Consider the following 23,513-nt stretch of genomic DNA (forward strand, 5'->3'; position numbering starts at 1 on the left):
TATGACCCCAAGAGAACAGACTTATAAGATGCTTTCAGATACGTGCTGGGGTCATGTAATATCTGTAAAGACATAACACAATGACAGCTGAACTGAATTTGACAGCAGACTCACCTTTTGCCCTGGCTGTCCTGGGAATCCATCTAAGCCATCTTTACCCTACAAGAAGCAAAGAAGGAAAAATATAGTCACTTACAAAAAAACTTACAGTTTATCAATCAGTAAACACTCCTAGAGTTAAGTGGCCACCTTCAGCCTCAGTGTCAATTTACTGTAGGATTACTATAAATAAACTATAATGTCTTATTATTAAGGTAACCCTGGTTTTCTGAAACCTTATTGAGGTATCTCTCTATTGGAAGCACCCTCTGGTGTAACCAGTCATGGTAGGTCCAGTACCATTTGTTGGAAAAGACCAATCAAGGCGTCATATGGACTGCCCCATCTCCCATAAAGAGGATTCCCTGGACCTTCTTGGAGAGCAGATTCAACCATCATCCATAACATGAAATTTACAAACAATAGCAAAACCCAACTGCTGCACATTATCGTAGCAAGTGTTAACACCCTCTAGTTTTGAGGAAGAGGAACTCAGGTCATCTTTACAGGGAAGAAAGTGAGAATGCCTTTGTTGTGAAGGGGGCCAACACAAGTGGAGCTTTTGTCATGGCACAGGGCACTTCCCATAGTGAAATACCAAGTAGGGTTTCAAAGAGAAACCTGAAGTTCCTAAACACAAACCCCACATTTGAATATCTCAAAAATATCTCACCTTGGGTCCTTGAGGTCCAGGGATTCCTGGAGGACCCTGTGTAAAAATATCATGAATATATAAGAGGTGACAAAAAACAGCAGTTGAAGATATGACAAAATTATACAATATAGTGATTGGTGATTATAAAAACACACTCAGTGCAGTTTTACCTGTGGGCCTTGAGACAGCAAAGGTCCAAAACCACTCTGCATCCCAGATCCTTCCGAGTCCTATACAAGTACAAAAGTAGGCCTGATATTTGCTTTACATATGAATATTTAACCTAATTCCTTATGACTGCAATCATGGAAATGCCATCAGTTAATTATATTTGAAGTATGCCAGTCATTAGGTAGTGAAACTGAGCATACGTCAAAGTCGAAGGTGAAGCTTCTGCTAGGGGGCCCTGGAGGCCCAGGAGGGCCTGGTGGGCCCCTGGGGCCGGGCTGCCCTTCTGGACCTTCTGCTCCTGAAAGGCCTGGGAACCCTGCAGGGCCCTGATCTCCCTGGGAGAGTCCAAAGACAAAAGTTATAATGTTAATTTCTTGTTAATTAAGGATACTTATCACTATTAAAAATGAAACTGAACTACTAATAAAAACCAATACCAGAAAAGAAATAACTCTCAAAGTATAATTATAAATTATACGTATATATTATTATATTAATAATTTACTGATATAATTTATTTCATTTCATTTTAGTGAAATAATCAGATCTTACTTTTTGTCCTGGTTGCCCATTAATTCCAGGTTCTCCCTGTGTAGCAAATCAAATACAATGAAATCAGATTTTCTACAGCAGTGATAAGAGAGGATTGTAGTTTTTATTTTGTACAAAAAGCTTTTGCAACAGCAGACTTGTTTACACTCCAGCCCTTTAGTTTTATTAGTCTACAGGGTCACCTCATTTGGCTCTATGTGTTGGGTGGTTATTTAGTTTGTGTCTAATTGTTTTTGCTAACAGAGCCCTACTCAAGGGAAATCAGGGTGGGTTTATACAGGAAAACACAGAAGCAGGAGCATTTCAAGGTTGGTGTGTTGTACATTTACATATGAGAATATAACTCAAACTTTTCAGTGTAAATCAGTGCATGGCATTCATTATTTTGTAAGAACAACAGTATAACAAGAGACAAATGACCTTCTTGGATTTGTTTGGCCATAGTAAGAATACAGTGTAATAATTATTAACCTCACCTTTTCTCCCTTCTCTCCAGCAGGCCCTTGGTCACCATCTTTTCCATGGACTCCCTGCAGGAAAGATAAAACAAAAATAAAAAAAATATATATATATTTTAAGATTGAAATGTGTGTGTTTTCTTTCTGTAGGTATGTGGTATTTATCAAGAAATCAATTAATTTTCTTAAATCTATAAAACAATAGATTTCATAGACTAAATTTAATATTGAAAGATAATTACAAATTAGACTTGATGTTTGCTTATGAATAAATAATAAATAAAAACAACTTACAATATCACAAACTGAAAACAGCTGTTGTCTTTACAATGATCTAAATTATGGATTATATATATATATATATATATTTTTTTGTATTATTTTGTTAGGGGTATAGTATCTGTAGGGCATCAAAAAGGCTTTCAACCAATCAACAAATACATTTTTTGGAGGGACTGAATCTATTTTGACAATGAATTACTTCTCTTAAATATATGACTGTTGCTGAAAGGACTGCAACAGGATTCATACCTCTCACAGATAACTGCACCAGTGAACTCTTAGTTTCTCTTAGATAAATTAAGTGACTTTTCTTTAATTAATTTATTAGGAATGGCTTTTAAGTAATAAAATCAACTGTTATCATGTACTGACAATTCATGTGTTATCATGAATTATATCACAAGAGGTTACCCTGATAGTTCAATAAAAAAAAAAAGACCATGTTTCTGGGATCCACAAATTTCTGACCTGAAGTGCACCTACCACGTAGTCTACATCCAGAAGAAGCCCCAGCAGAGACTGTACTTGTACCTGCGGCAGCTCAGGAAGTTTAACCTGCTGCTGGTTACCTTCTTCATCGCTATCATAGTCTGTTCTCTGATCTTCGATCACTGGTTTGGATTCTCCATCAGTATAGACGGGAATCGATTTTTAGTGAACTAGAGTCACATTCCTTGTTTGTGTGCACAAACTTGGCCCAAAAAGCCATATCAGTGTAGAACTGATTTGTTAATTGCAGTATCTAAAGTGTACATTCTCTGTGAGAGGAAAAGTGGTGAAAATGAAACCTAGATAACCTGACAGGGAACCTTTCTAGAAAACAGTTGAAAGCAAGTGAAGATTGAAACCATCAATTAAACCACCATTAAACAAATATTTTAAAGTATAAAATACCACAAGGATTTAGGTTCAGCAAGACATACTGTGGGGTCTGTAACAACTCTATCACCATGAATTCTTAAATTAAGGCCCTCAACCTTTGCCTCACCTACACCAAGACAGCCACTCCACTGGGGTTTTGCAGCTATGGTGGCGAGAGTGGGCCATGTAACCTTTAACCTGTTATACCTAGCGAATGTTTTATCCACTAGATATGACATTTTTCTAAAAGGTACCTGACACAGATGTCTGTTTCACTATGATGTTGTCTTTGCCTTTAAGTCTTGAAATCTCAAAATGACTTTAGTGAACATCCTGATGTAGTCATCACTGCAGTATAAGCACCGATTTCACATCTGTCTCTCACTCTTTCTCAAATACACACACACTAGTTTTATATTATGGCAGTAGTGTGTAGGAAACAGTAGCAGAGAAGCAGTTCAATGAACGGGTGATTTTCAAAAACCCTTGACTATAATGGGTCCTGAAAACAAAAGCTCCAGCACCAATACAAGTTTTAAAAACACCAGAAAGGTCTAGTCTCTGTCAATGAGCTTTAAAGGCAACTTTCAACTGTTGCTAGAATTAATATTTTGCCTCTTCTACTGAAGTGATATTACCAAACGATACAGTCATATGAATGAGCAATAGTGGAGTCTTCACCAATAGTAACATTTTTCTTTATGGCTCATAGGTTTGTTTATTAAAAAAAATCCTATGTGTTATTCTACAGTCAAACAAATGTACAAAAGTCTAAATTTCTGTAGTATTTTTAGACTTTCTGATTAGACTTACAGGAAGGCCGGGTTCCCCCTTTTCTCCATCCTTTCCTTTATTCCCTGGAGCTCCAGGCAGTCCAGGTAAGAAGGCTTCAGATGGTTTTCCTGGGGGCCCTGGCTGTCCTGGAGGGCCAGGAGGCCCTGGAGGACCCTGAGAGAACAAGACAATATATCTCAATTTTTCTATTATCTGCACAATAATTAGGAAAAGTAGCACAAGATGAAGATAACTTTGAAACAAGACTCAAAAAGAAAGTGGAATTTCAATGTAAAGCTAAGTAATATCTACAAGCATTATGACAAATTTCACTTACCCTAATAATCTCAGCATCACTGTCAAAGTCTTCAAATCCTGACCCCTCCTGATAAAACATCATACAACCTGTTGATTAGTCGGTTCTCCTGGAGTCAATGAACCAATCAATGATCAGATTAAGTCAAATGACTAGAACTGAAGGTTTCATGCCTAAATGCTTCATCCCATTTCACAGTCATTTCACTCATAATAATCATATATATTTCTACAACCCAAGCCCACAATGATTAAATTAGGTGTCACTTGAAAGATTTGCTTTGATACTGTCATTTATAAATATTACTAGTCAATGTACAGGTACAATAGAGAACAGCTTAACCGGACTCAACCTGTAACCTCAAAAACTGTTTGTTTCTTAATGAATTTAAATGGATTCAGTCTTTCAGGATTAATATGGTCAGGTCTGAAAGACACGTTGTGTAACTTTCTCTGGATTTAAACTGTAGCTGGTGATTGAGCAACTAGTGTAACACCTTCAAATCTGCAACACAACAAACACGTTTAATAGCAGAATATTGTTTATGCAATAAATGTATATACAGATTGATAAAACAATATCAGGCAAAAACATTGTGGATTTCAGCTTCAAGCCCATGTAGCCCAGCCCATAACCCACTGAAGTCCAGTGTGACTGTGCTTTAGCCTGGAGTTGGATTTAACTTTAATTTTAACAATTTAATTTTGCTGAGAACAAGTAAAGGCTGAACAAAGTTAACAAACCTACCAGAAACATGGATAACTTGTTTGGGGGTCCAGGAGGCCCTGGAGGACCTGGTAGTCCAACACCAGGATCACCCTAAAAGAGATACCAGTGGAATGTTTATGTGACTATATTTATTTTTAGTTCTTAATCACTAGTTTATACATTGGCTCATGTTAGTCTATGACAGTTCACATGTAGAGATTTATCTGTAAAACCCTATGTAAAATCACAAGTGTGTATTTTTCTGATTATAGTCAAGTCAAGTATGGTGCAAATTTTAGTGTGTACCTTTTCTCCCTTAGGACCAGAATCTCCCTGTAATCCTGGGAATCCAGGAATCCCTGGTGCTCCCTGGGAAAGACAATTACAGGTGTTCTCAGTGCGACGTCACATATCCCAGGACATGTAGCACGGTTTGACACCAACTGACACATTATCCTGTTGTATGTGTATGTAGTGAAAACAGAAATGATTCTAATAGTGTTGTCATAAATGGGGCCAAGACTATGAAGCCAATTTAGTAACATAACATAAGTCACTAAAGGCATATATAGTATACAAAGTGTAACTCAGTAAATTAATATGTTTTATATTGAAAATTGGTATATTAGTGCATCAGTTTTCATCAGAGGCATTAAAAAAAAGACTCCCACATGAACAAACTAATAAATCTACAGGACCTGAAAGACATAACTTACTGGCAAACCAGCTTCACCTTTGTTTCCCTACAGGGAAACAAAAAAAACAGCAGAGCAGTTTTCCAATTAGTTTATCTCATATTAGTTTATCTCATATCTCAATATAGTGAACTTAAAAAAAACAAACAGCTTGAATGAAAAAAGGAACATAAACTCACATGCTGGCCATTTGTCCCAGGAACTCCTGGTGGACCTGGAGGTCCCTGTGGCCCTTGTGGACCCCGGGGCCCTGGATCTCCTCTCTGCCCCTCTCCTGGGGCTTGTCCTGGAGGGCCAGGAGGTCCTGGGGGTCCAGCAGGACCTGGCTCACCCCGCTCCCCTTTCTGTCCAACAGATGCCTAAAAGATCGATCATCATGTACATTCATGGACTTGTTTGTTTTTTTTAGTTGTTTATTTATTTGCTTGTTTGTTCACTTGAATGTTTTAGAAAGCCCAATTTGTGCAGTGACCGGCACCTTCTTTGGCATAACATAGGCTGCAGATGTAACCTGCAAATGTAACCCTATCAAGTGGCTGGCAGACCTGAGAGCAGATTTTCTACTTTTATACTCAACTACATAAATGACTGATTATTCCTCAATTCATTTTGTTATGTAGAGGTTTAACATTATTACCTTAAGTATACCTCTTAATAATGTCCTAATCAAGTTAGGTTCAAGAATTTTACAAAACCTAATTCATTACTTACACTGTCCAGAATGGAGCCCGGAGTAGCCGTCGGAGATGGTTGTACTGTGACAGAGGGATATAGTGAATACATTCAATATTAACCACTTTAGCTTTAATCAAAGGTAATTGTACTTTCAAATTATTAAATTTAAAAGTCAGGTGGCCTGACTTCAATTCAATTCAGAAAAAGAGAAATAGGGGACATAAAGGCTACAGCTGTCTGGTTTGGTTAGCACCATCTGCTGGTAAATATGAGAAACACAACCCAGTGCATATAAATTCAGGCAAAACAGGTTTTTATTGCTTAAAATTTCCAAAAATGAATATGGTCATAGGTGATTATTTTTCTTACATCTGATTGAGGTCACCTCCACCTCCTGTCCAGATGTCTCCTCTATGTCTTCATCATCATCATCATCACCTGGTGGAGCCACAGTGGGTGGATCTGGGACTGGAGTGCTGTAAGTTGGGTCCAGTGTTGGGAGTGGCTAAAATGAATAATAATAAAATCAATTTTATTTTAGCAACAGGGGCAGAAAATCTTTGTTGAGTAAAGTATAATGATAGTAACCCTTCCCCACTTTTGAATTTTTGGTGTTTTTCAGAGAGCAGAACGCTGGCAGGGACCAGCACCATGTTCCCATCTCAGCCATGGCTGTGAGGATGAGAATTGTTTTCTTTGGTGCAAGTCCAGTCCAGAAGGAACAGGGAGACAGAGTGATGTGTATGAGTGTGCATGTATAGTACACACCATAGTATACTCTCTCTCCTCCACAATCTTCTTCACTTCATCTCCTCCTTCAATGTCTTCATAAGCATCATCACCACTTCCATATCCAGAGGCCTGGAGAGACAAAGGAAAGCAGGGGAAAAGGAGTTTTCAAATAAATACATAGAAAGACAGAACTTATAAAATGCTCCTCTCAAATTCCATGTGAGTTAAAGCTGCAAGATGAGAAAAATAAATTAGGGAAAACATCAAGCGTCTAGCTTAAAGTTATTAGCGAACTTGGTTGAACTGCTTGGATAAAGCTCTTAGTAGTATAATAACAGCAATAACCATGTGTTGCAAATAATGAAATTCTTGCCAAATGTAAGTGGACGCACCAAGACCCATGTGTAACTGGGTCTTCACTAAACTATCACTGTTCACTGCAGAGTTAAAACTCTTTGGCCATATAGTACATGTGATGTGCATTTTTCACCTGTAGAGGGAGTAACAGATCCAGGTTTGGACTGCTTGGGTTGTGTGCCCTGAAGGAAACATTAAAAACTGATTTTTTTTTCACTCAGTGTTTGTGTATGTATGTGTTGCTGTGCAGACTCACATAAGGATCATCCTCTTCACACTGGTCATCCGGGGCCGTGGGATCTGACTTCAACAGCAGCTGCTGGATGAAGCCCTAGAGAGAGCGGAGGAGGAGTGGAAGAAGAGGAGTGCCTGTGTTATGGTTCATTCTGACTCATTAAAATTGATTGAAGCTTAGAGTGTTTTTCCCACACACCAACATACTGCCTCTGGCTTTCTGCATAACAGTTTTTATCTATTTTAATGCACACATTACTCCACACATGCACACCAGCACACATTAACAATTTCAGACTACTGCAAACATCCAGAAAAGTGGCTTGCTCTTGTCTAAACTCCAAAAAATGTTTGAACCAACCAAACAGCGCTAGTCTATAACTAGAGTTTCTGGGCAAAACCCAGTCCAGCTTGTTTTCAAACTATCCCCGACCTGCCCACTGCTGATTACATGGATCAGGTGTGTTTAGTCTATCAGAAGCTGAAAGATACCAAAACTTCCACTTCCAGCTTCATCTGAGATGTATCTTCCAACTTCTGACAGACCAAACAACTGATCCAGGTAATCAGCAGTGGGTACAGCAGGGACAGATCCCTGTTGAGCTGTCAACACACACACAGCACTTTTACAAATTCTAAACTCCACATAAGTAATATTATTAGCAGGCTTTATAAGTAATGTCATCTAACATATGCATATATACTATTACTCCTTACGCTAATTTTACTTTTTACTCCTGTAGCTACAGATTTTTCACTTTGCGTTGTGGTACAGTTTACCAACAGATCATCAGAAACAGGGATTAAAAATGTTAGACCACATAGGCCTGATGGCAGTTTCTACAAAACATGTAAGTGGATCACAAAGGAACCTGAATAAGTGTTAACACTAATACATTTGAAGTTGACTAGTCTCATATGAAGACACAATTATGTGCTATTGATTAAATTCTATTTTAAAATTCAATATCTTAGATATCCCAAGTTTTATGTTTTAGTTAGTTATAGATGATTGTAAAAAAAATGTAACAAAGATACAAGCATAGGATAAGACCTTTTACAACTGTGTTCTCTTATCAGACTTATACCATCACCATATTTTGTGATCTGCCAGTACATGCTTGGTTCTTTCTTTCTGAGTGTTTCTAATTGCCTTGTTTACACAGGTAAGGGGCATTTTTCAATTTAATAAATGTATGTTTGATTGGGACCATGCACAAAATTGTATCATAGTCAGTATTAGTGGGCTTGTGTCCTTATTAAATCAGTAAAGTCTTGCTAAAGGCAATTTCAGCCAAACATATTGATACTAAGTTCAGGGCAAAGGACGAACACCTGGTTTTAATGAAAAGAAGTGCAGCATATGAAGTTTAATGGTGGTGAAGTAGTGAAATAGAGCAGGGTGGAAAGAATGGTTTACTTGGGGTAGCAACCAAATCAGAGACATCTGTTGGTGCAGCAAACAAAACATCTGAAACAAAAAATACACCACACAACCTTTTCCCCTTCCTTTTAAACAGCTTTAGTATGTGAGTTTCCCCCTGAAACATAATAATATGGATGAATGGAGAAGTATTGAACTTTTATGCAATTTACTCTGCATAAGTTACTTTAAAAACCACTTTTAGTGGGTTTACTACATCTGCAAGATGCAGTTTAAATAATTTTATATTGACTGTCCAGGACTAAAATGTATATTTACTTTATTTTTTACTCTGCAGGTCTATTGTGGAACATTTCGTTGAATTGAAAATGACTTACTTCAGAGTATATCTTCACGGTGCCCTTAAAAATATCTCCTCTGCTAATATCTCCTTGCTACTTTGCCAATGCTGGCCAATGTTTTTTAGTCTGGTCTGGATGCTCTTTGTTTAAATGCTCTTTGTTCTTTTTTATCATGTTGTCCATCACATGTGGATAACCACAATGGAAAAGAACCCTGCAGCTTTGTTGTGTTGTTTACCATAGATGACTGTGTGCATGAAAACATTTTTAGTTTGTATGAATGATCAAATAAAACCAATCACCCAAGCTAATACAATGCATCTTGAGCCAGTCAGTTTATTAATCATAGTTAGAAGGAGTTCCTCGCTTCGGTAATTACCCTTTCATTGATTTTGTCTCATAGATAGAATATGGTCTATCTGTATATCTGTGTATAATGTGCTGCCTGGGTAATGTCCGCAGACTGGCAGTCAAGAGTCTGTAGATGCCAAAGACAACCTTTAAGCACTTACAAGGTACTGCTTTGTGTCTGCAGTTACTGGCAGTCACCTTGTTGAGGAAAGTGCTGTTGCCAAAGCAGCAGAGAATAAGACACACCACGTGCTGAGATGGTGTGAGAACACAGAACACTGTGCCAGAACACACATTTAATTGATTTGTGAGATTGGAATACGAAGGAACTGTGACATACAGGTATATATATGTGTTACTATACATACTAAGTCAATACTTTCTGCCACAAGGTGGCACCAGTTCATTTCATTAGAACAAAATGTACCGTGAGTGCTTTAAGTGCTTTTTTCTTCTTACAGCTTAAACTTCACTATTCTTAATGGCTATCGCCAGAACACATAACACCTATGTAAAAAAAACAAAACAAATAACAGATGTCTACATGTGATACCACACGAACATTATCCCAACACCAAGTATTGGCTGTGTTACTAAAAAAAGAAGGAAAAATGGAAGAATATGAATAAATACACCAGTAGGACATGAGGTATTGTAGCATACTTTCTTGCATGTGTGTCAGTGAAGTACTGCAGAGAGCTTCTGCTGCTGCAGGGCTGTTATTGCTCTTGCTGGAAAGAGACAGAGGATCTCTGACAGGCCTGCCAATTTAAACACCGAACAGCTGGAAACACACAGTCACTACTAGTCCACTATATCTGAGGGAGAAGGCAAGTGTTTGGATAGTGGGACTGAATGAGATGGAGCTTATTGGGTAGAGATAGGACAGAAAGTGCTACAGATAGCTTCTGGTATTGACACTCTTAAACAGTAGTGGCTAAACTGGGTTTTCAGCTGGATAGGAGAGGTACATCATGTGATTTCTGTCCTGTTGTGTATCACTGGCATGCCTTAAATTATGATTTTTTTAAAGATTATCTTTTGGCATTTGCAACTTCATAATAATGGGTGTGACATACAACAAATGTTTGTGGCTAGACTGTTTTGAACTAGGCTCTAACCATTTATCTAATACTACTAGTATCTTCTTGTCCACTTGAAAGTGAAGACATAACAAACACTTAATAGGCAAAATATTCACCAGATTATTTCATTATGAAAATCCATCCATCCATTATCTATACTCACTTATTCCTAACTAGGGTCACAGGGATCTGCTGGAGCCTACATAATGAAAATTAAAAACTAAAGTGGTTGGTGCCCTGCACTTATAGTTGTATCCCTTGTTTTCTAATATGAAACATATTAATGCTCAAAGTAGCTAGATATATACATATGTAGCTATACATAGCTCTAATTATACATCGATCAGCCATAACATTATGACCACTGACAGATAAAGTGAATAACACTGATTATCTTGTTACTGTGGCAGCTGCCAGCGTGTCAGGTATATTAATCAGCAGGTGAACATTAAGTCGTCAAAGTTGATGTGATGGAAGCAGAAAGAACAGACAAGTGTAAGGATGTGAGTGGCTCTGAGAGGGGCCACAGTGTGGGAGTCTGGGAGCTAGATGACTGGGTCAGAGCATCTCCCAAACTATAGATCTTGTTGGGTGTTCCAGGTCTGCAGTGGTTAGTACTGACCAAAACAACTATGGAAGCAAACAGATTCACAGAAGATGCACAGTGAGCTGCAGAGTGACACATGTGCCAACCTGCTGCTGCATTGACTCCTGTGTACACAGTGTTAGGCAGGTGGTCATAATGTTATGGCTGATTCATGAATGCATGCTGATAATTTGATAGTAAGCTATGTGCTATGTGTAACGTTTGTATTGAATTGTCACTTTGCACATTGAATTTCCAATTGGAGACTGCCTTTTCAAATGACATATTCAAATTGGGAAATGCTGAAGCATTTACTGGTTTATTTTCTTTAACAACAGAACTGAGAGCAGAGACTAGCATCAGATCTTTTCTCGTGGATGCAATTTCTCAGCATTTCTCTAACAAACACGCCCTCATTTATCCATACAGTAATATTTTCAACAGCAGATACATGAGATTGAACCTTCAAAGGCTGCAGACGATAAGAGACTCTCAGCTTTTTCCGAAACTGTAAATCTCATACAGCCTTTCATTTATGATCTCCAACAGGATCCAGCAGCGCTCATAAACATATACAGGCATTCACTCCTTGACTCTTGTGGAAGTCATAAAGCTGCCAACAAAGACTATTGTTTTTATGTCTCAAATGTGTAATAGGTACCCATCGAAACGCCACGTTTGTTTCAGCACCAAGAAAAAGATCCAACATCCATTCTCAACTCACTGATGTTAATCATGTTACTCCAGGAATGAAGAATTAACTGATCTCATGAAACACATGAAACACAAAGACAGTCATGAAGTTGCAAAACATGATGTTTGGGCAAGCCTGTCGGCCAGTGTACAAAGACACAGAAAATGTGCACAAACATACACAAACACTTAATTAAATCAAGTCCCATCCCAACTCACCACAAACCTCGTCAGGCCTGTCCCTCCAGCATTTCCTACAAAGATCCCAGAGCTGGCCTCAAAGGTCAGAGGCTGAGGACTCCTAGTGAAGGCAACTCTGTGGTATTCCTCACAGTCCATGTAGAGTCGCACCTGAGGGATAGAGGTAAATAGATGTATTACTTTAAGCTTGAAAACATATGACATATAATACTTGATGGAGAACATCTGCTAGAATAGTGAAAGACATTTAGTTAGGTACACATTGACAGAGCATATTAGCTCTCAGGTAAGTGTAATTTTATGACAATGCATTTATATAATAAATAAACAGCTAAAATTAAAAGCTAAAATTGTCAAATGTAGCCATATCATAAAAAGGTCTGAAATCAACCATTTTGAAAGGATTAGTCTGGTCAAATTCCATTTAGTCTTGAATAGACCAAAACTGGCATTGAATATAGTCTAATGTGCTGCAGACCACTATCGATAGTCATAAAATATTAAAACACATCAGTGAACCAAAATGTTGATATGATATGTAGGGTGATATGCTCTTTCATTATGTTGAATGTCAGCACTGCAGTTTATTCTGAATAAATCTCACATGTAAATATTCACAACTGCAACAAATCTGCAGCTGAAAATAGTCACTAACAAATATACTGAAGCTTTCAGCCAGGAGATAATGTTGTCAGTTCTGCCTCTCCTGTTCTAAGATGTCAGCCAGGACTCTGAAGGCCTATGTGCTGTCTTACACCCTGCCATTATATGCACCAATGTTCCTTTCTGTCTGCAGTGCAACTTGCCCAGCAGGTTGTCCTTCATGCCACACCTGTGCAGTTGTGTTGTGTTGGGAGAAAGTTGTTTATTGATTGGAGCAGCAAAGACATGGAAGGAGTCCAAAGTTCATGCTACATGAGCTTCCTTTTTGGCAAATACACTATGTCCAGGCTCCGTCAGGCTCCGTCAGGCTATGTTCGCTGGTCAGATCTTTCATACCTCATTTTTTCCACACTTGCACCTTTAAACTGCTTATGGGTCAGTTCACTGGCCATATTAAAGTCATGTCTTTCTGTGGACAGTCCACAACTGTCCCTGCTGATGTGGTCTATCTTGTTGTAAGGTTGTTTCTGTCCTGTACTGTAATTTGCTGGGAGACATTTCTCTTGCAGTTTGGGTGCTGAGGGTGGGTTTAGGATAGTGCCTGTTATGGCTTTGGAAACAAATGGCTGCTAAGACGTCTTTTAGACGTATCTAATATGATTCATTATATTATTACATGCAAAGTCCATATATTTCCCAATGCAGAAATCAGAAATCTAGCCCATCTTGACATTAAAATAATTGATATGATGATGATTTATTAACGTTCAAATCCCACACATAGCATTGTTACCCAAAGAGAAATGAATTAAAGATATTACACCCACCTCTGCGCCCTGTACAGTCAGGGTAAACCTTGCCCATCTCCCTGTAAGGTCGCCCATTTTAAAGGAAGCTGCTTCTTGGGTTCCACCTCTTCTTCCTGGGTCAGTGTAGTACAATACAACCCTCTGGGAACCATCCTCCACTTCTGACAATGCTATACCCAAGTGTACGATCTTAACAAAATCGAAAGATGTAGATATCACTGATTCACTTTCCTTCAATTTAGAAATGGGAAGAAGTAAAGTAAACGCAGGGGTTAGAGTTAAACACAGTCACATTGCCATACCTTTTGGTAAGCATCTGTAATTGCGAACAGAACGCCACCATGCCCTGTGGTGGGTTTAGCTGTAACTGTGATGGCAAAGTCATAGTAGAATGGGTCAGGGATGAATGACTTTGTGAGGCGGCCCACGTTGGCATCTGGTCCAAAACTATAGGCAGGATAACCCTCAAAGCCGATAACAAAGGACACGGATGGTGGGAGGGGAACGCCGATTAACTCTGTAAGGTCCAAGGCTCCCTGGGAACCACGGTCTGCAAAAAATAAACACCAAGGTGGAAACATTGTCAATCAAAAGGAAAACAAATTTTCCTCATCCATCTGTGGAAACCTAGGTCAGCAGTAACTCACTGACACTGTTACTAAACAAAAGGAAGCTAAGCTAAAAATAAAACAAAAAAAAGCTAAAGTAATTGTTGCCACATGGTGTGCAGGGTTAAATTCAACTTTGCCTGTGCAAATGTATAATTTTTTCAGTATGTCACTGTAGATGCTCATTATTTGATCCCTTGTTCTGCTCAGTCTGCTGTTGGCTTTGTGTCTTCTTAGCAAAGCTTAAAGCAGTGTTGTAGTTTCACGATGTTTTTCTAAAGTCCATTTGGCATTCTGTTGGAATTGTTTTGTTGGGCATTTTGCCCAGATAATAACCACAGTTTTGAGCAAATGCCAATTTTACTGTTTCTCCATGTTATAGAGCAAATTTGTCTCATAGTAATGTTCAACAGTACATGCAGATCTTTTTCCTGCATTTATGTCCTTGTTCCTGCCCCAGGCTCATTAAAAAAAACAACATAGGTAAAACAGACAGAAGTTTACAGTCTGTTCCACTGACTGGGACTACTGCAAACAAACTACAGATTTAAAAAAAACATGTCGCTATATGTCCACTAGTTTGTCCAAACATATCTGGGGACATGCACCTCTAAAGCTCAGTAATACAATTCATAATGCAGACAGTGTAGGAGTTGCAATCATCTTACATGTTTTTGTTTGAATTCCCTACTGCACTACAAAAAATACTTTATTAAAGTATGACAGCTGAATTACCATTGGATGACAGATGTAAAATCTAAGCAATATTTAATAAGGGTTACATTCTAATTCTAATTACAATATCAGTACAATATCATATATTTACATGATATTCATTTTAATTTGACTGTGGAGTTCAAAATCTGCCATCAGGTTGCCCCTAAATTCCACAATGTTCTTCACACCTCTTCCCTGAGCACTCCTACATCATTGCGAGACTGTCTGTGAGATACCAGTCCGTTCCAACTATCCTTGCCTTTAGACATTTTGAAGTTAAATAACATGTCGGATACTTCCTATAAAGTTAACCAAGAGGGTAAGAAGGAACTTCTATCTGTGTAGCTCATTCAAGTCATCATTAAGAATCGGAATCGAGACCTGTTTCCAGTTTAGAACTAGTTCCAATTGGCCAATCCATTGTATGCGTCCTTGGTAATCAATGCCTTTCATTGATGCTGATGTTTTTCTGACAACTGCACTTGCGTCATGACCTCAACCTGTACGAACCCGCTATTGGAAACTTGAAACAAGGAGTTATGCTGGAAAGGAAGAAGTGGTCTAAAGCGTATGTAATGTTGTATGTATGTAAGCATGTAATGTTACCATCACTGCATGCAAAACTGAATGCACATTGGTCTGATGTCTCTTTCTCAGTCATACATGCAATTAATGAATCCAGACCCAATTTATTGAGCAGCCCAGAATAAATGTGCATGCACTTATAGTCAATCTCCAACACACATGCCAAATGTTTATGAATGTTCACAAGATTTCCTTTCTCCTCCTCTTGCTGTCTTTCTCACTTTGTCAGACACACAGACACAGTCACCACCACACCTGGTTCTCATTAATGGGAAGAACCCTGGAACAATTGTGTGTTCTTCTATACCCTGGCAGCAGGGTATAGAAGCTGCGGATCTGGAAGGCATTAGGCTAGACTAATACATGTACTGTGCAGTGGCAACTTCTGTAAATCAAGTTTTACCACGTGGCATGCATGTGAAGGAAAAACAAAAACAAAGAGAGTGAAGATAAGTGCAAACATGAAGCTTCCATGCGTGCAGTCTGTGTGCATAAGTGTGTGTGGCCCAAAAGGCTCCCCACAGGAAGAGGCACACGTCTTTCTCCATGCATTAATTGCACTGAAACCCTCGCAGATGGTGCAATTCATAAATTACAATGAAGTGCAAGGAACACTATTCTACTGTACAATTTCCATACTGTACTGTGCCTAGATTGTAGTTTAGAATAGCTTTTGGTTTGTTGAAATGCTGTGTCTTGCTTTAGCCAACAGTAAAGTTGGATATTAGTTTTGGTTTGAGAACTATGCTTCTAACTTCAGAGAAGTAATCTTAGACTACATCCACAAACAACTGGATGGTTCCACATTAGCTTTTAAAAGTGTTTTTTGTAAATATTTCTATTCATACTCATCTTTTGGACAGCAAACACCAGTCTTAAATGGCTTTGATGACATTTAAAATGCGTGATCACAGATTTGGTTAGCAGTGACTGAAAGCTGGTTTCTTCACTGTATTGCAGGTCATGACTGTTTCTTATGTAAGTTTCCAAAAGGCAAATTTTCCCTTACAAAATAAAATATCAAGTTAAGTGTCTTCACATGTATCCACTCTGTGTGAATGTTTCTGAGAAAAATATTGGCTATCGGGTATAATAAATATTGGGGAGTGAAGGACAAAACAGAAAGAAAAAGATGCATTTTAGGTTTTAGTGTGAATTTGGCTTCACAGGAGCTTGATTTTCACATGAATGGAGGTGCTACCAGGTTGTGCATTTGAACAATAAACTATGGCCTTAGACTAGCATTGGGCTGTTTCATAGACTCTTTTATGGAAACAGAATTATAAATTCAAAAAGCTAAATGTCAAGCTGCACTGAAAGCGTTTTAGTACAAGTGTTTATCTTTTTCCCTCCACTGAGTAGAATAATAATGACTAGGTCTAAGTTAAATACAATAAAACTGCTAGGAAAGCTCTTTATATGAAAAAGCATAAAGAGTTATTACTGACTTCACTTTTTGGTAGTCGTCTTATTACAGTGATGCAATGAGATTGAGGAACGCTAGAACAATTTCTAAGAAATATTTTTTCTCCTTGACCTGTTTTTGAATCCACAAGAGCATAAAATCAGAAATGGTTGATTGGCTCATTGGCTGCTGACACAGGCCTGGCTCTTCATCGTCTTTGGTGTCAGTGGTGACGTCCTGCCCAAAAGCAACCTACCAACATAGCTCAGTCTACTGTCCCTAAAATGACATCACTGCAGATGTTCCTTTACTGGGTCAGAGACTTAACATCTGGACAGATCACCATGGAAACCAAAAGATACACTCACTCAATCAAGATCCCATTATGTAGCAGGAAACCACATGGGCTTTGTAGAATCAGTGATGAATCATGGATAATATTATCTTAATAATACTGTAAATAATAAAAGTAGTGAAAATATGAAACATCACAGTGCCGGACAAGGTCAGCTGTGAGTAATTCCGATCAGGGTGCGACTTCTCAGAATAATCAGACTTGGCTGTTTCTGAGCAGCACCTGCACTGTGACAGGACAAGAGAAGAGGAAAGAAGGCTGAGGAGCTATAGTACATATCCTCTAGATACTGTTCACAGTAATAACTTCAAGGTGTGAACATGAAATAAAAGATGCTGCCAAATGTCTTTCAGTCACAGAAGAATTATCCCACTTCCTTATAAAACCATATTACTCCATGACTGAACAGTGAAAAGGTATTTGCACAGGTATATTGAACTGTAAGGTGTGTGTCTATCATTGTGTGTGTTTATAGAGTATTTAGTGCTTGCATGCCTGCTTCTTTTCCAAATGAGTAACAGATGATGCCAGTGCCATCGGGCTGTTTCTTAACTGAATCCCAGTGCAACACACTGTTATAACTATGGACAGCTGAAAGAGACATCAAGACAAATAGTGAATGGTAAAACTCTTTGCTCACTGCTACTGATATAATCTTTTTATTTAAGAAGGAAGAATTAATATAAAACACACACACACAACAAAAAATGCATCATGTGACCATGTCAGTCAGAACAGACTGGTCCTGTTGGAAGGAAATTTCATTTGGAACAAGAGGGCTGGTGTAACCTTTAATAACCAGTTCAATGGAGGAAAAAAGCCATGTAAATGCTAAATCTGATTGGAGCTAATGTAGTCTGTCTGAAGAAGGCTAATCATGGTTCTGAAAACCTGGCATGCATGTTTTTCCTTTCAACAACTCGTTTTTTGCCCATATCAAAAAAGTTATATTCTAATTAAATGATTTAAAATGTGAGCATACTGTATATCCTATTGGATCATCAGGCACTGAATCAGTCAAGGTGAAGTCTCTAATCAGGATTATTTCAATGAAACTGAAGAAGCATTGTCCATCTAACTGCAGTTAATAATATATATATTATCTGATGTAACAATAATGTAACAATGTAACAAGTAACTCAGATTTACTGATAGTAACTGAATGAGTGAACTGTTCCACAATGTAACAACCTCCACCTCAGACAAAAAGAATTACAAAGCTGTAGGTCTGTTGAAAGTGTACATGTCTAAACAGAAAGGGGGTAAGAGAAAGAAATAGAGGTCATAATAATGTGGTGGTGATGGATACAGTATTTGGACAGCTCAGATACACAACCTCACTGTTACACAGCACATGCTTTGTGGCTGTGGTCACACCCCATCTTACAAACACAATGCTCTTTCTCCCAGGGTACGTCTCGCTGTGTAATCATGTTAATCTTTCTGTTCCATAACATCTTGAAATCATATACAAGAAATATTTTACATGCAATTCAACAAAAGTCCAGACAATCATGATAATTGTCAAATCTGAAAAAACTGCAATAATCAGCCATGAGGGAAAATGAAAAACAGATCACAAAAAAAATCTGGAAACATTGATGTAATGATGTAAATTTCATCATTTATCTATAAAAGAAATACTTCTTGCTGGCAGATTTAGAAAGATAAATGTCTCAGTGTCCCTGAACAGAAGGGCATGCACCTGCTAACAACTGCATTACCAGGGAAGAGTGACATGCTATTATCATAAATAGAAGCCCAGCAAATTTCCTGTGTTTTGTATTATTTTACAGATCAACTTTGTATCCAAAGGGCCTGATGTCATTTCTTCAGGTAGACAAAACAAGAGACTTCACATCCTTTCATTCAAATGTCTTACAGCGATTGATTCACAGCGTTTGATTCACAGCGGTGATGTCAGCCCCTTTTGTCAAAGCTAGGAAGTTCTAGGTAAATTACTAAGACCACACAGCATGCGTATTCAGCTCTGAGTGTATGCCTGCATATGTGTGACCAGATGAGGCCCCCACTTAGCACAGAGCTGCTCTGTTAACATTGAGCTAAAGTGCCAAGTCTTTGCAGTCATTATAAAAAGCAGGGGTGAGCTAAGTGTCAACTCTGATTATCACCACTTCCCAACTTAATTCAGCCATGAATGGATCTTATTCAGACTAATGTCAGAAACTGTTTTTTTTACTTTTTTAAAAAAAAAAAGTATATTATGAACACCAGAAAAACATGTGAGCATTTAAGTTTTAATTTAAAAGTCTAACCAAGGATGGAGTCTGCAAATCAGTCTCAACTGGAACAAAATAAATGCAACACAATGGTTGAGCTCTATGCCTGTGGTTGACCATGTTTCTGTACTGTGCCTATAGAACAAGCCAGCAAATAAATAAATAAATATAAAAACAATACTTAAGCAAGAAATTGATCCTTCCAAAGTCCTGAATGCCAAGCTGAATGTCACAGTTAGGTATTTGACTACTGAATCCAAAGTATGAGCCAGAGAAAGACAGATAATTGCCTCTCTGGGAATGTGGCTATCATGTTCCAGCAAAAATGTGAGATTCATATATCTTAGGAATGAGGCACCTGCATATGTGACTCCCCTGTATGTCAGGAATGTCATACTCACACAGGAATAAGAGACATGTGTGGTATAGACAAAGAATGTCTCGAAGTCAGCAAGCTACCAGATTTGCTCAGTTTACCTCAGTTAAGTTTTATTAAAAACAGACAGTGGTTAATATTGCATCCTTCTATTCATTCCAGTGAGGGGAAAAAAAGATTGCATGGTTTTGCAAGCACCTTAATGCCTCAGCTGAACCACACGAGCCACACATGGAGACAAATTCTGTGAAGATTCAGGAATGTTTTGTATGGGAACATTTTGTCTACTGTTTAAAGGGTGGATCCACACATAAAAAGTTATCTTCTTTCTAGTGGTATCTTGCCATCCAAAGAGCATTGGTTTTGGTTTTGTAAGTTTTTCTCTCGCTTAAATAGAAATGAACTGTCTTTTTTGTTTGTGATTGATTAAGAATCAAAGTTCCACAGAATCAAGTAATCAGTTTTCATTGGATCTACCTGCATGGGAGAACTGTAAAGTCAGTCTAAGCACACCAGAGCACTTAACGGGGTGTCCTTTATATGCTTGGAAATGCAAACAGGTATCTGGAGGTGCCAAACGAGGGATCCAAAGTGGGAAGTTAGGAAGTTAACCCATGCAGCTTTAATGTAGAGTAGGAGCATAACAGTGTTTTCAGTGGTGAAAACACAGAACTGTCAAGACAATCATGAAACATAGTGTTGAGAGCCGGTAAGTTGTCCTGAAGTTTGCCATGACCTCTCAAAAACTATATCAAATATAGACAATATCAAACATAAATACAATATTGCACAATATTTTACTTTTGTTTCGGTCGAGACATGAGTACAAATATTTAGCTCCAACAACTCTCATAAAGTAAAAGGAAATTCTCACAATAAAGGCCACATAGACTTATGCTATAACCCTACAAGAGGACACTGACACAACAGCACAACTGATTGTCCCATAAAATGAAAGCTTTTTGCAACCATTTAAAATTTAGCTGCTTGTGAGATGAACCAGACTATTTACAGTATGTAAGTCGAATAAGCCATTTAAAACCTCAAAATCCTCCCTGCTGGAACCTTGCCAACCATATTTCCACAGGTATTCCATACAAGTCTTACTTAAATTAATATCTAACACTAACTTCTCTTTTTTAAGCTATCAATAGGCTCCTTTTGACCATGTTTTTAAGGCCAGTGACAGCTAAGAAAATGTACAGGACTAAATAAAAGAGCAGTCTCCACCAGAAATGCCATGAGAAACCTTTGGGATCGTTCCTGCTCAAACAACATTGAGAACATTTTAGATGACAGAAGTGAATGATTAGTTTCAAAGGCACTTGTTTCTATTGTTACATTGCTGATTATGAGTAGGCATGATCCACATTCATTCTCAGTGATTGTTATATAAATAAAATCAATGTTAACAGCGACATCAATAGCAATCGCCTACAATCTGTATCTGCAAGATTTCATAACTAATCAGTTTTCCACGACACATTATGCTCTTGGCTCAGCCATGTTGCTCTATAAAGACTCAGTGCCAAGACTGAGTCAACCAAACTCAGTCCATTTCCATGTCCCCAGTTAACCCCTGGCTGGAGCTGTGGTCTCCGATGAGAAAAGGAGCTATTTCAGCTTTGTGCTAGGTGCCTGGTTATTCATTACATACAAGCTATTCATTCCCATGATGGAAAAAAAAGAATAAAAGAACAACAATTAGTTTGCTGTGTAAAAAGCAAATACTACATATTAGATGTTTTCTGAGAAAGTCCACAGTAGCCAAACCAGAGTAAATAATACACAATCCCATAAGGGAGCAAACAATAAACTGGATGGAACACTAATGTTAAGAGGCTTTGGCTGAGATACAAATATTTGTGGTTATTGTACTTAAAACTCAAGTACTAACAAAATGTTCAACTTTCCTTCACTTGCTATAATTTCTTAGATGCTTTCATGAAATTAAATGGAGACACTACAGTGCAACTGTGGCTGAAACAGATGCATCTCTTGTGTATTATTAAACAAGCAAAACTTATTGAATGAGTCACTGTACTCCCCAAAGAAAAAAACACCTACACGCTCTGATGTGAACGCGACATTGATGCTGCTCGTGATATTCATCAACAAATTTTGAAGGTATATTTGAGAAGTGTCTAGTCTGGTAATCTCAGAATTGTATCTCTCTTTTCTGTCACTAGTGTAGCTATGTTGGTTTTATCAGACAGTGTGCACTAGATAAAGTGGAAGGGATTGTATGTGTAACGTTTAACAGTGGATTGTTTGTTGCATCTGAGGAGGAAGTTGGTGCTAAAAGCAAAGATGTTTATAGAAGTTGTCCACAAATGATTAAACAGGTGCAGTGTCAGTAGTGATGATTACTGCTGTCTCCTAAATGTTTCAGTTTCCCAGTCAGCTATGGTGACATAAGGCACAAACATAAAGGTCTTTGCTCCTAATGGCTCCTGCTGGCCTTCTGCTAGATGTATAGATGTAAGTACACTCAAGTACTATAACACGAAGAGGCTACGGACATTGTGACAGTAACTCCCCCTGTTGCATAATCACAAAGCCACAGCAAGTGAGATTTACTGCTGAGCAGCCAGCAGGATTAAGGAATCATTAAACAAGTTGGGGTGGTCTGCTTCATCCGCATCATTGGATGTTCATTCATCTTTAAGTGAGAGTGCTTTGTATTTTCCTCATAAAGCATCATTTTTCATGATTTTTATGTTAAGGTTATTTTATCTGTTAAAACAACAATCTTTTATACTAAATTTGCAAGGTTTTAGCAGTAAAAGGTTTCTCTAGTTCTATAGCTCTTTCATATAGCACTGCACACCCGCACACACAGGCTTATGAAAGGCCTATGTGTGACAGGTAAAGTGAAGTCTGGATTTGGATAAAAAGGGCTGTGCGGTAAGTGGACAGGATTCTTGTGTCTCATCCAAGAATCATCGGGTGAACAGGGCTGACTGAGGCAAACAAGCTTCTTCTCAGCTGGTGGTCTTACGAACTACTGTCCACTTTGTACACGATCATTTCCACGGTGAACAGCTCTTACTAAGACTTAATATTTGTGTATCCTTAAAATAACTGTATTTCTTCATTACAAACATCTATCCTTTCCCAATTCTGCATATGACTTGGGACGATTATAAAAGTCTGCCAGGAAAGACACTAGAGTTTGGTGGCAGCATTGCTGTAGTGTTTACAAGGGGGTAAAGATGTTGGTGACTTTAGGAGACTGTGTATCATTTCAGGTTTGAGCAGAATAAGATCATAGTATTATAATTTATGTCTAGTGTGTTTTTTATTTTCAGGTTTTATTTTTAAACTTTGTGGACTGACCCTTTAGCAGATGAACCATTTCATGTAATTTAATTCTAATTCTTAATTTTTTATCAATTTTATTCAAATTGGGCAACAACTGAGGTAAAAACCAAGTTCAGTAATTTATTTTGCTCAGTAATATAGGAATTCAAAACGTCCCTGCAAATTTAAAGACGTTTTGTTGCGAGTCTGGGCTACATTCAAAGCTCTGGAGTATGCCCATATAAGCCAACACTGTACAGGACTGGGGTCACTGATAAGGGTCTTTTTTCTCCATGGCCATA

At 38.1% G+C, this 23,513-nt stretch overlaps 1 protein-coding gene across 1 annotated transcript in view; it reads right to left on the bottom strand.

The window, feature by feature from the left end:
* Window positions 1-23,513, bottom strand: part of LOC113121631 (collagen alpha-1(XVIII) chain-like) — a 49,748-nt gene that overhangs the window by 8,825 nt on the left and 17,410 nt on the right. The window contains exons 3-21 of the mRNA XM_026292305.1: window positions 13,925-14,172; window positions 13,641-13,811; window positions 12,229-12,360; window positions 7,592-7,666; window positions 7,015-7,107; window positions 6,616-6,751; window positions 6,283-6,326; window positions 5,751-5,930; window positions 5,593-5,619; window positions 5,183-5,245; window positions 4,916-4,987; window positions 4,190-4,237; window positions 3,892-4,026; window positions 1,954-2,007; window positions 1,478-1,513; window positions 1,126-1,260; window positions 925-984; window positions 773-808; window positions 115-159 (exon numbers count right to left, since the gene is read on the bottom strand). Of these exons, the coding sequence (XP_026148090.1) occupies window positions 115-159; window positions 773-808; window positions 925-984; window positions 1,126-1,260; window positions 1,478-1,513; window positions 1,954-2,007; window positions 3,892-4,026; window positions 4,190-4,237; window positions 4,916-4,987; window positions 5,183-5,245; window positions 5,593-5,619; window positions 5,751-5,930; window positions 6,283-6,326; window positions 6,616-6,751; window positions 7,015-7,107; window positions 7,592-7,666; window positions 12,229-12,360; window positions 13,641-13,811; window positions 13,925-14,172 (1,790 nt within the window). The remainder of the gene's footprint in view (window positions 1-114; window positions 160-772; window positions 809-924; window positions 985-1,125; window positions 1,261-1,477; window positions 1,514-1,953; window positions 2,008-3,891; window positions 4,027-4,189; window positions 4,238-4,915; window positions 4,988-5,182; window positions 5,246-5,592; window positions 5,620-5,750; window positions 5,931-6,282; window positions 6,327-6,615; window positions 6,752-7,014; window positions 7,108-7,591; window positions 7,667-12,228; window positions 12,361-13,640; window positions 13,812-13,924; window positions 14,173-23,513) is intronic.

The sequence above is a fragment of the Mastacembelus armatus genome, chromosome 20, assembly GCF_900324485.2.
Source record: "Mastacembelus armatus chromosome 20, fMasArm1.2, whole genome shotgun sequence".
NCBI classification, from domain to species: Eukaryota; Metazoa; Chordata; class Actinopteri; order Synbranchiformes; family Mastacembelidae; genus Mastacembelus; species Mastacembelus armatus.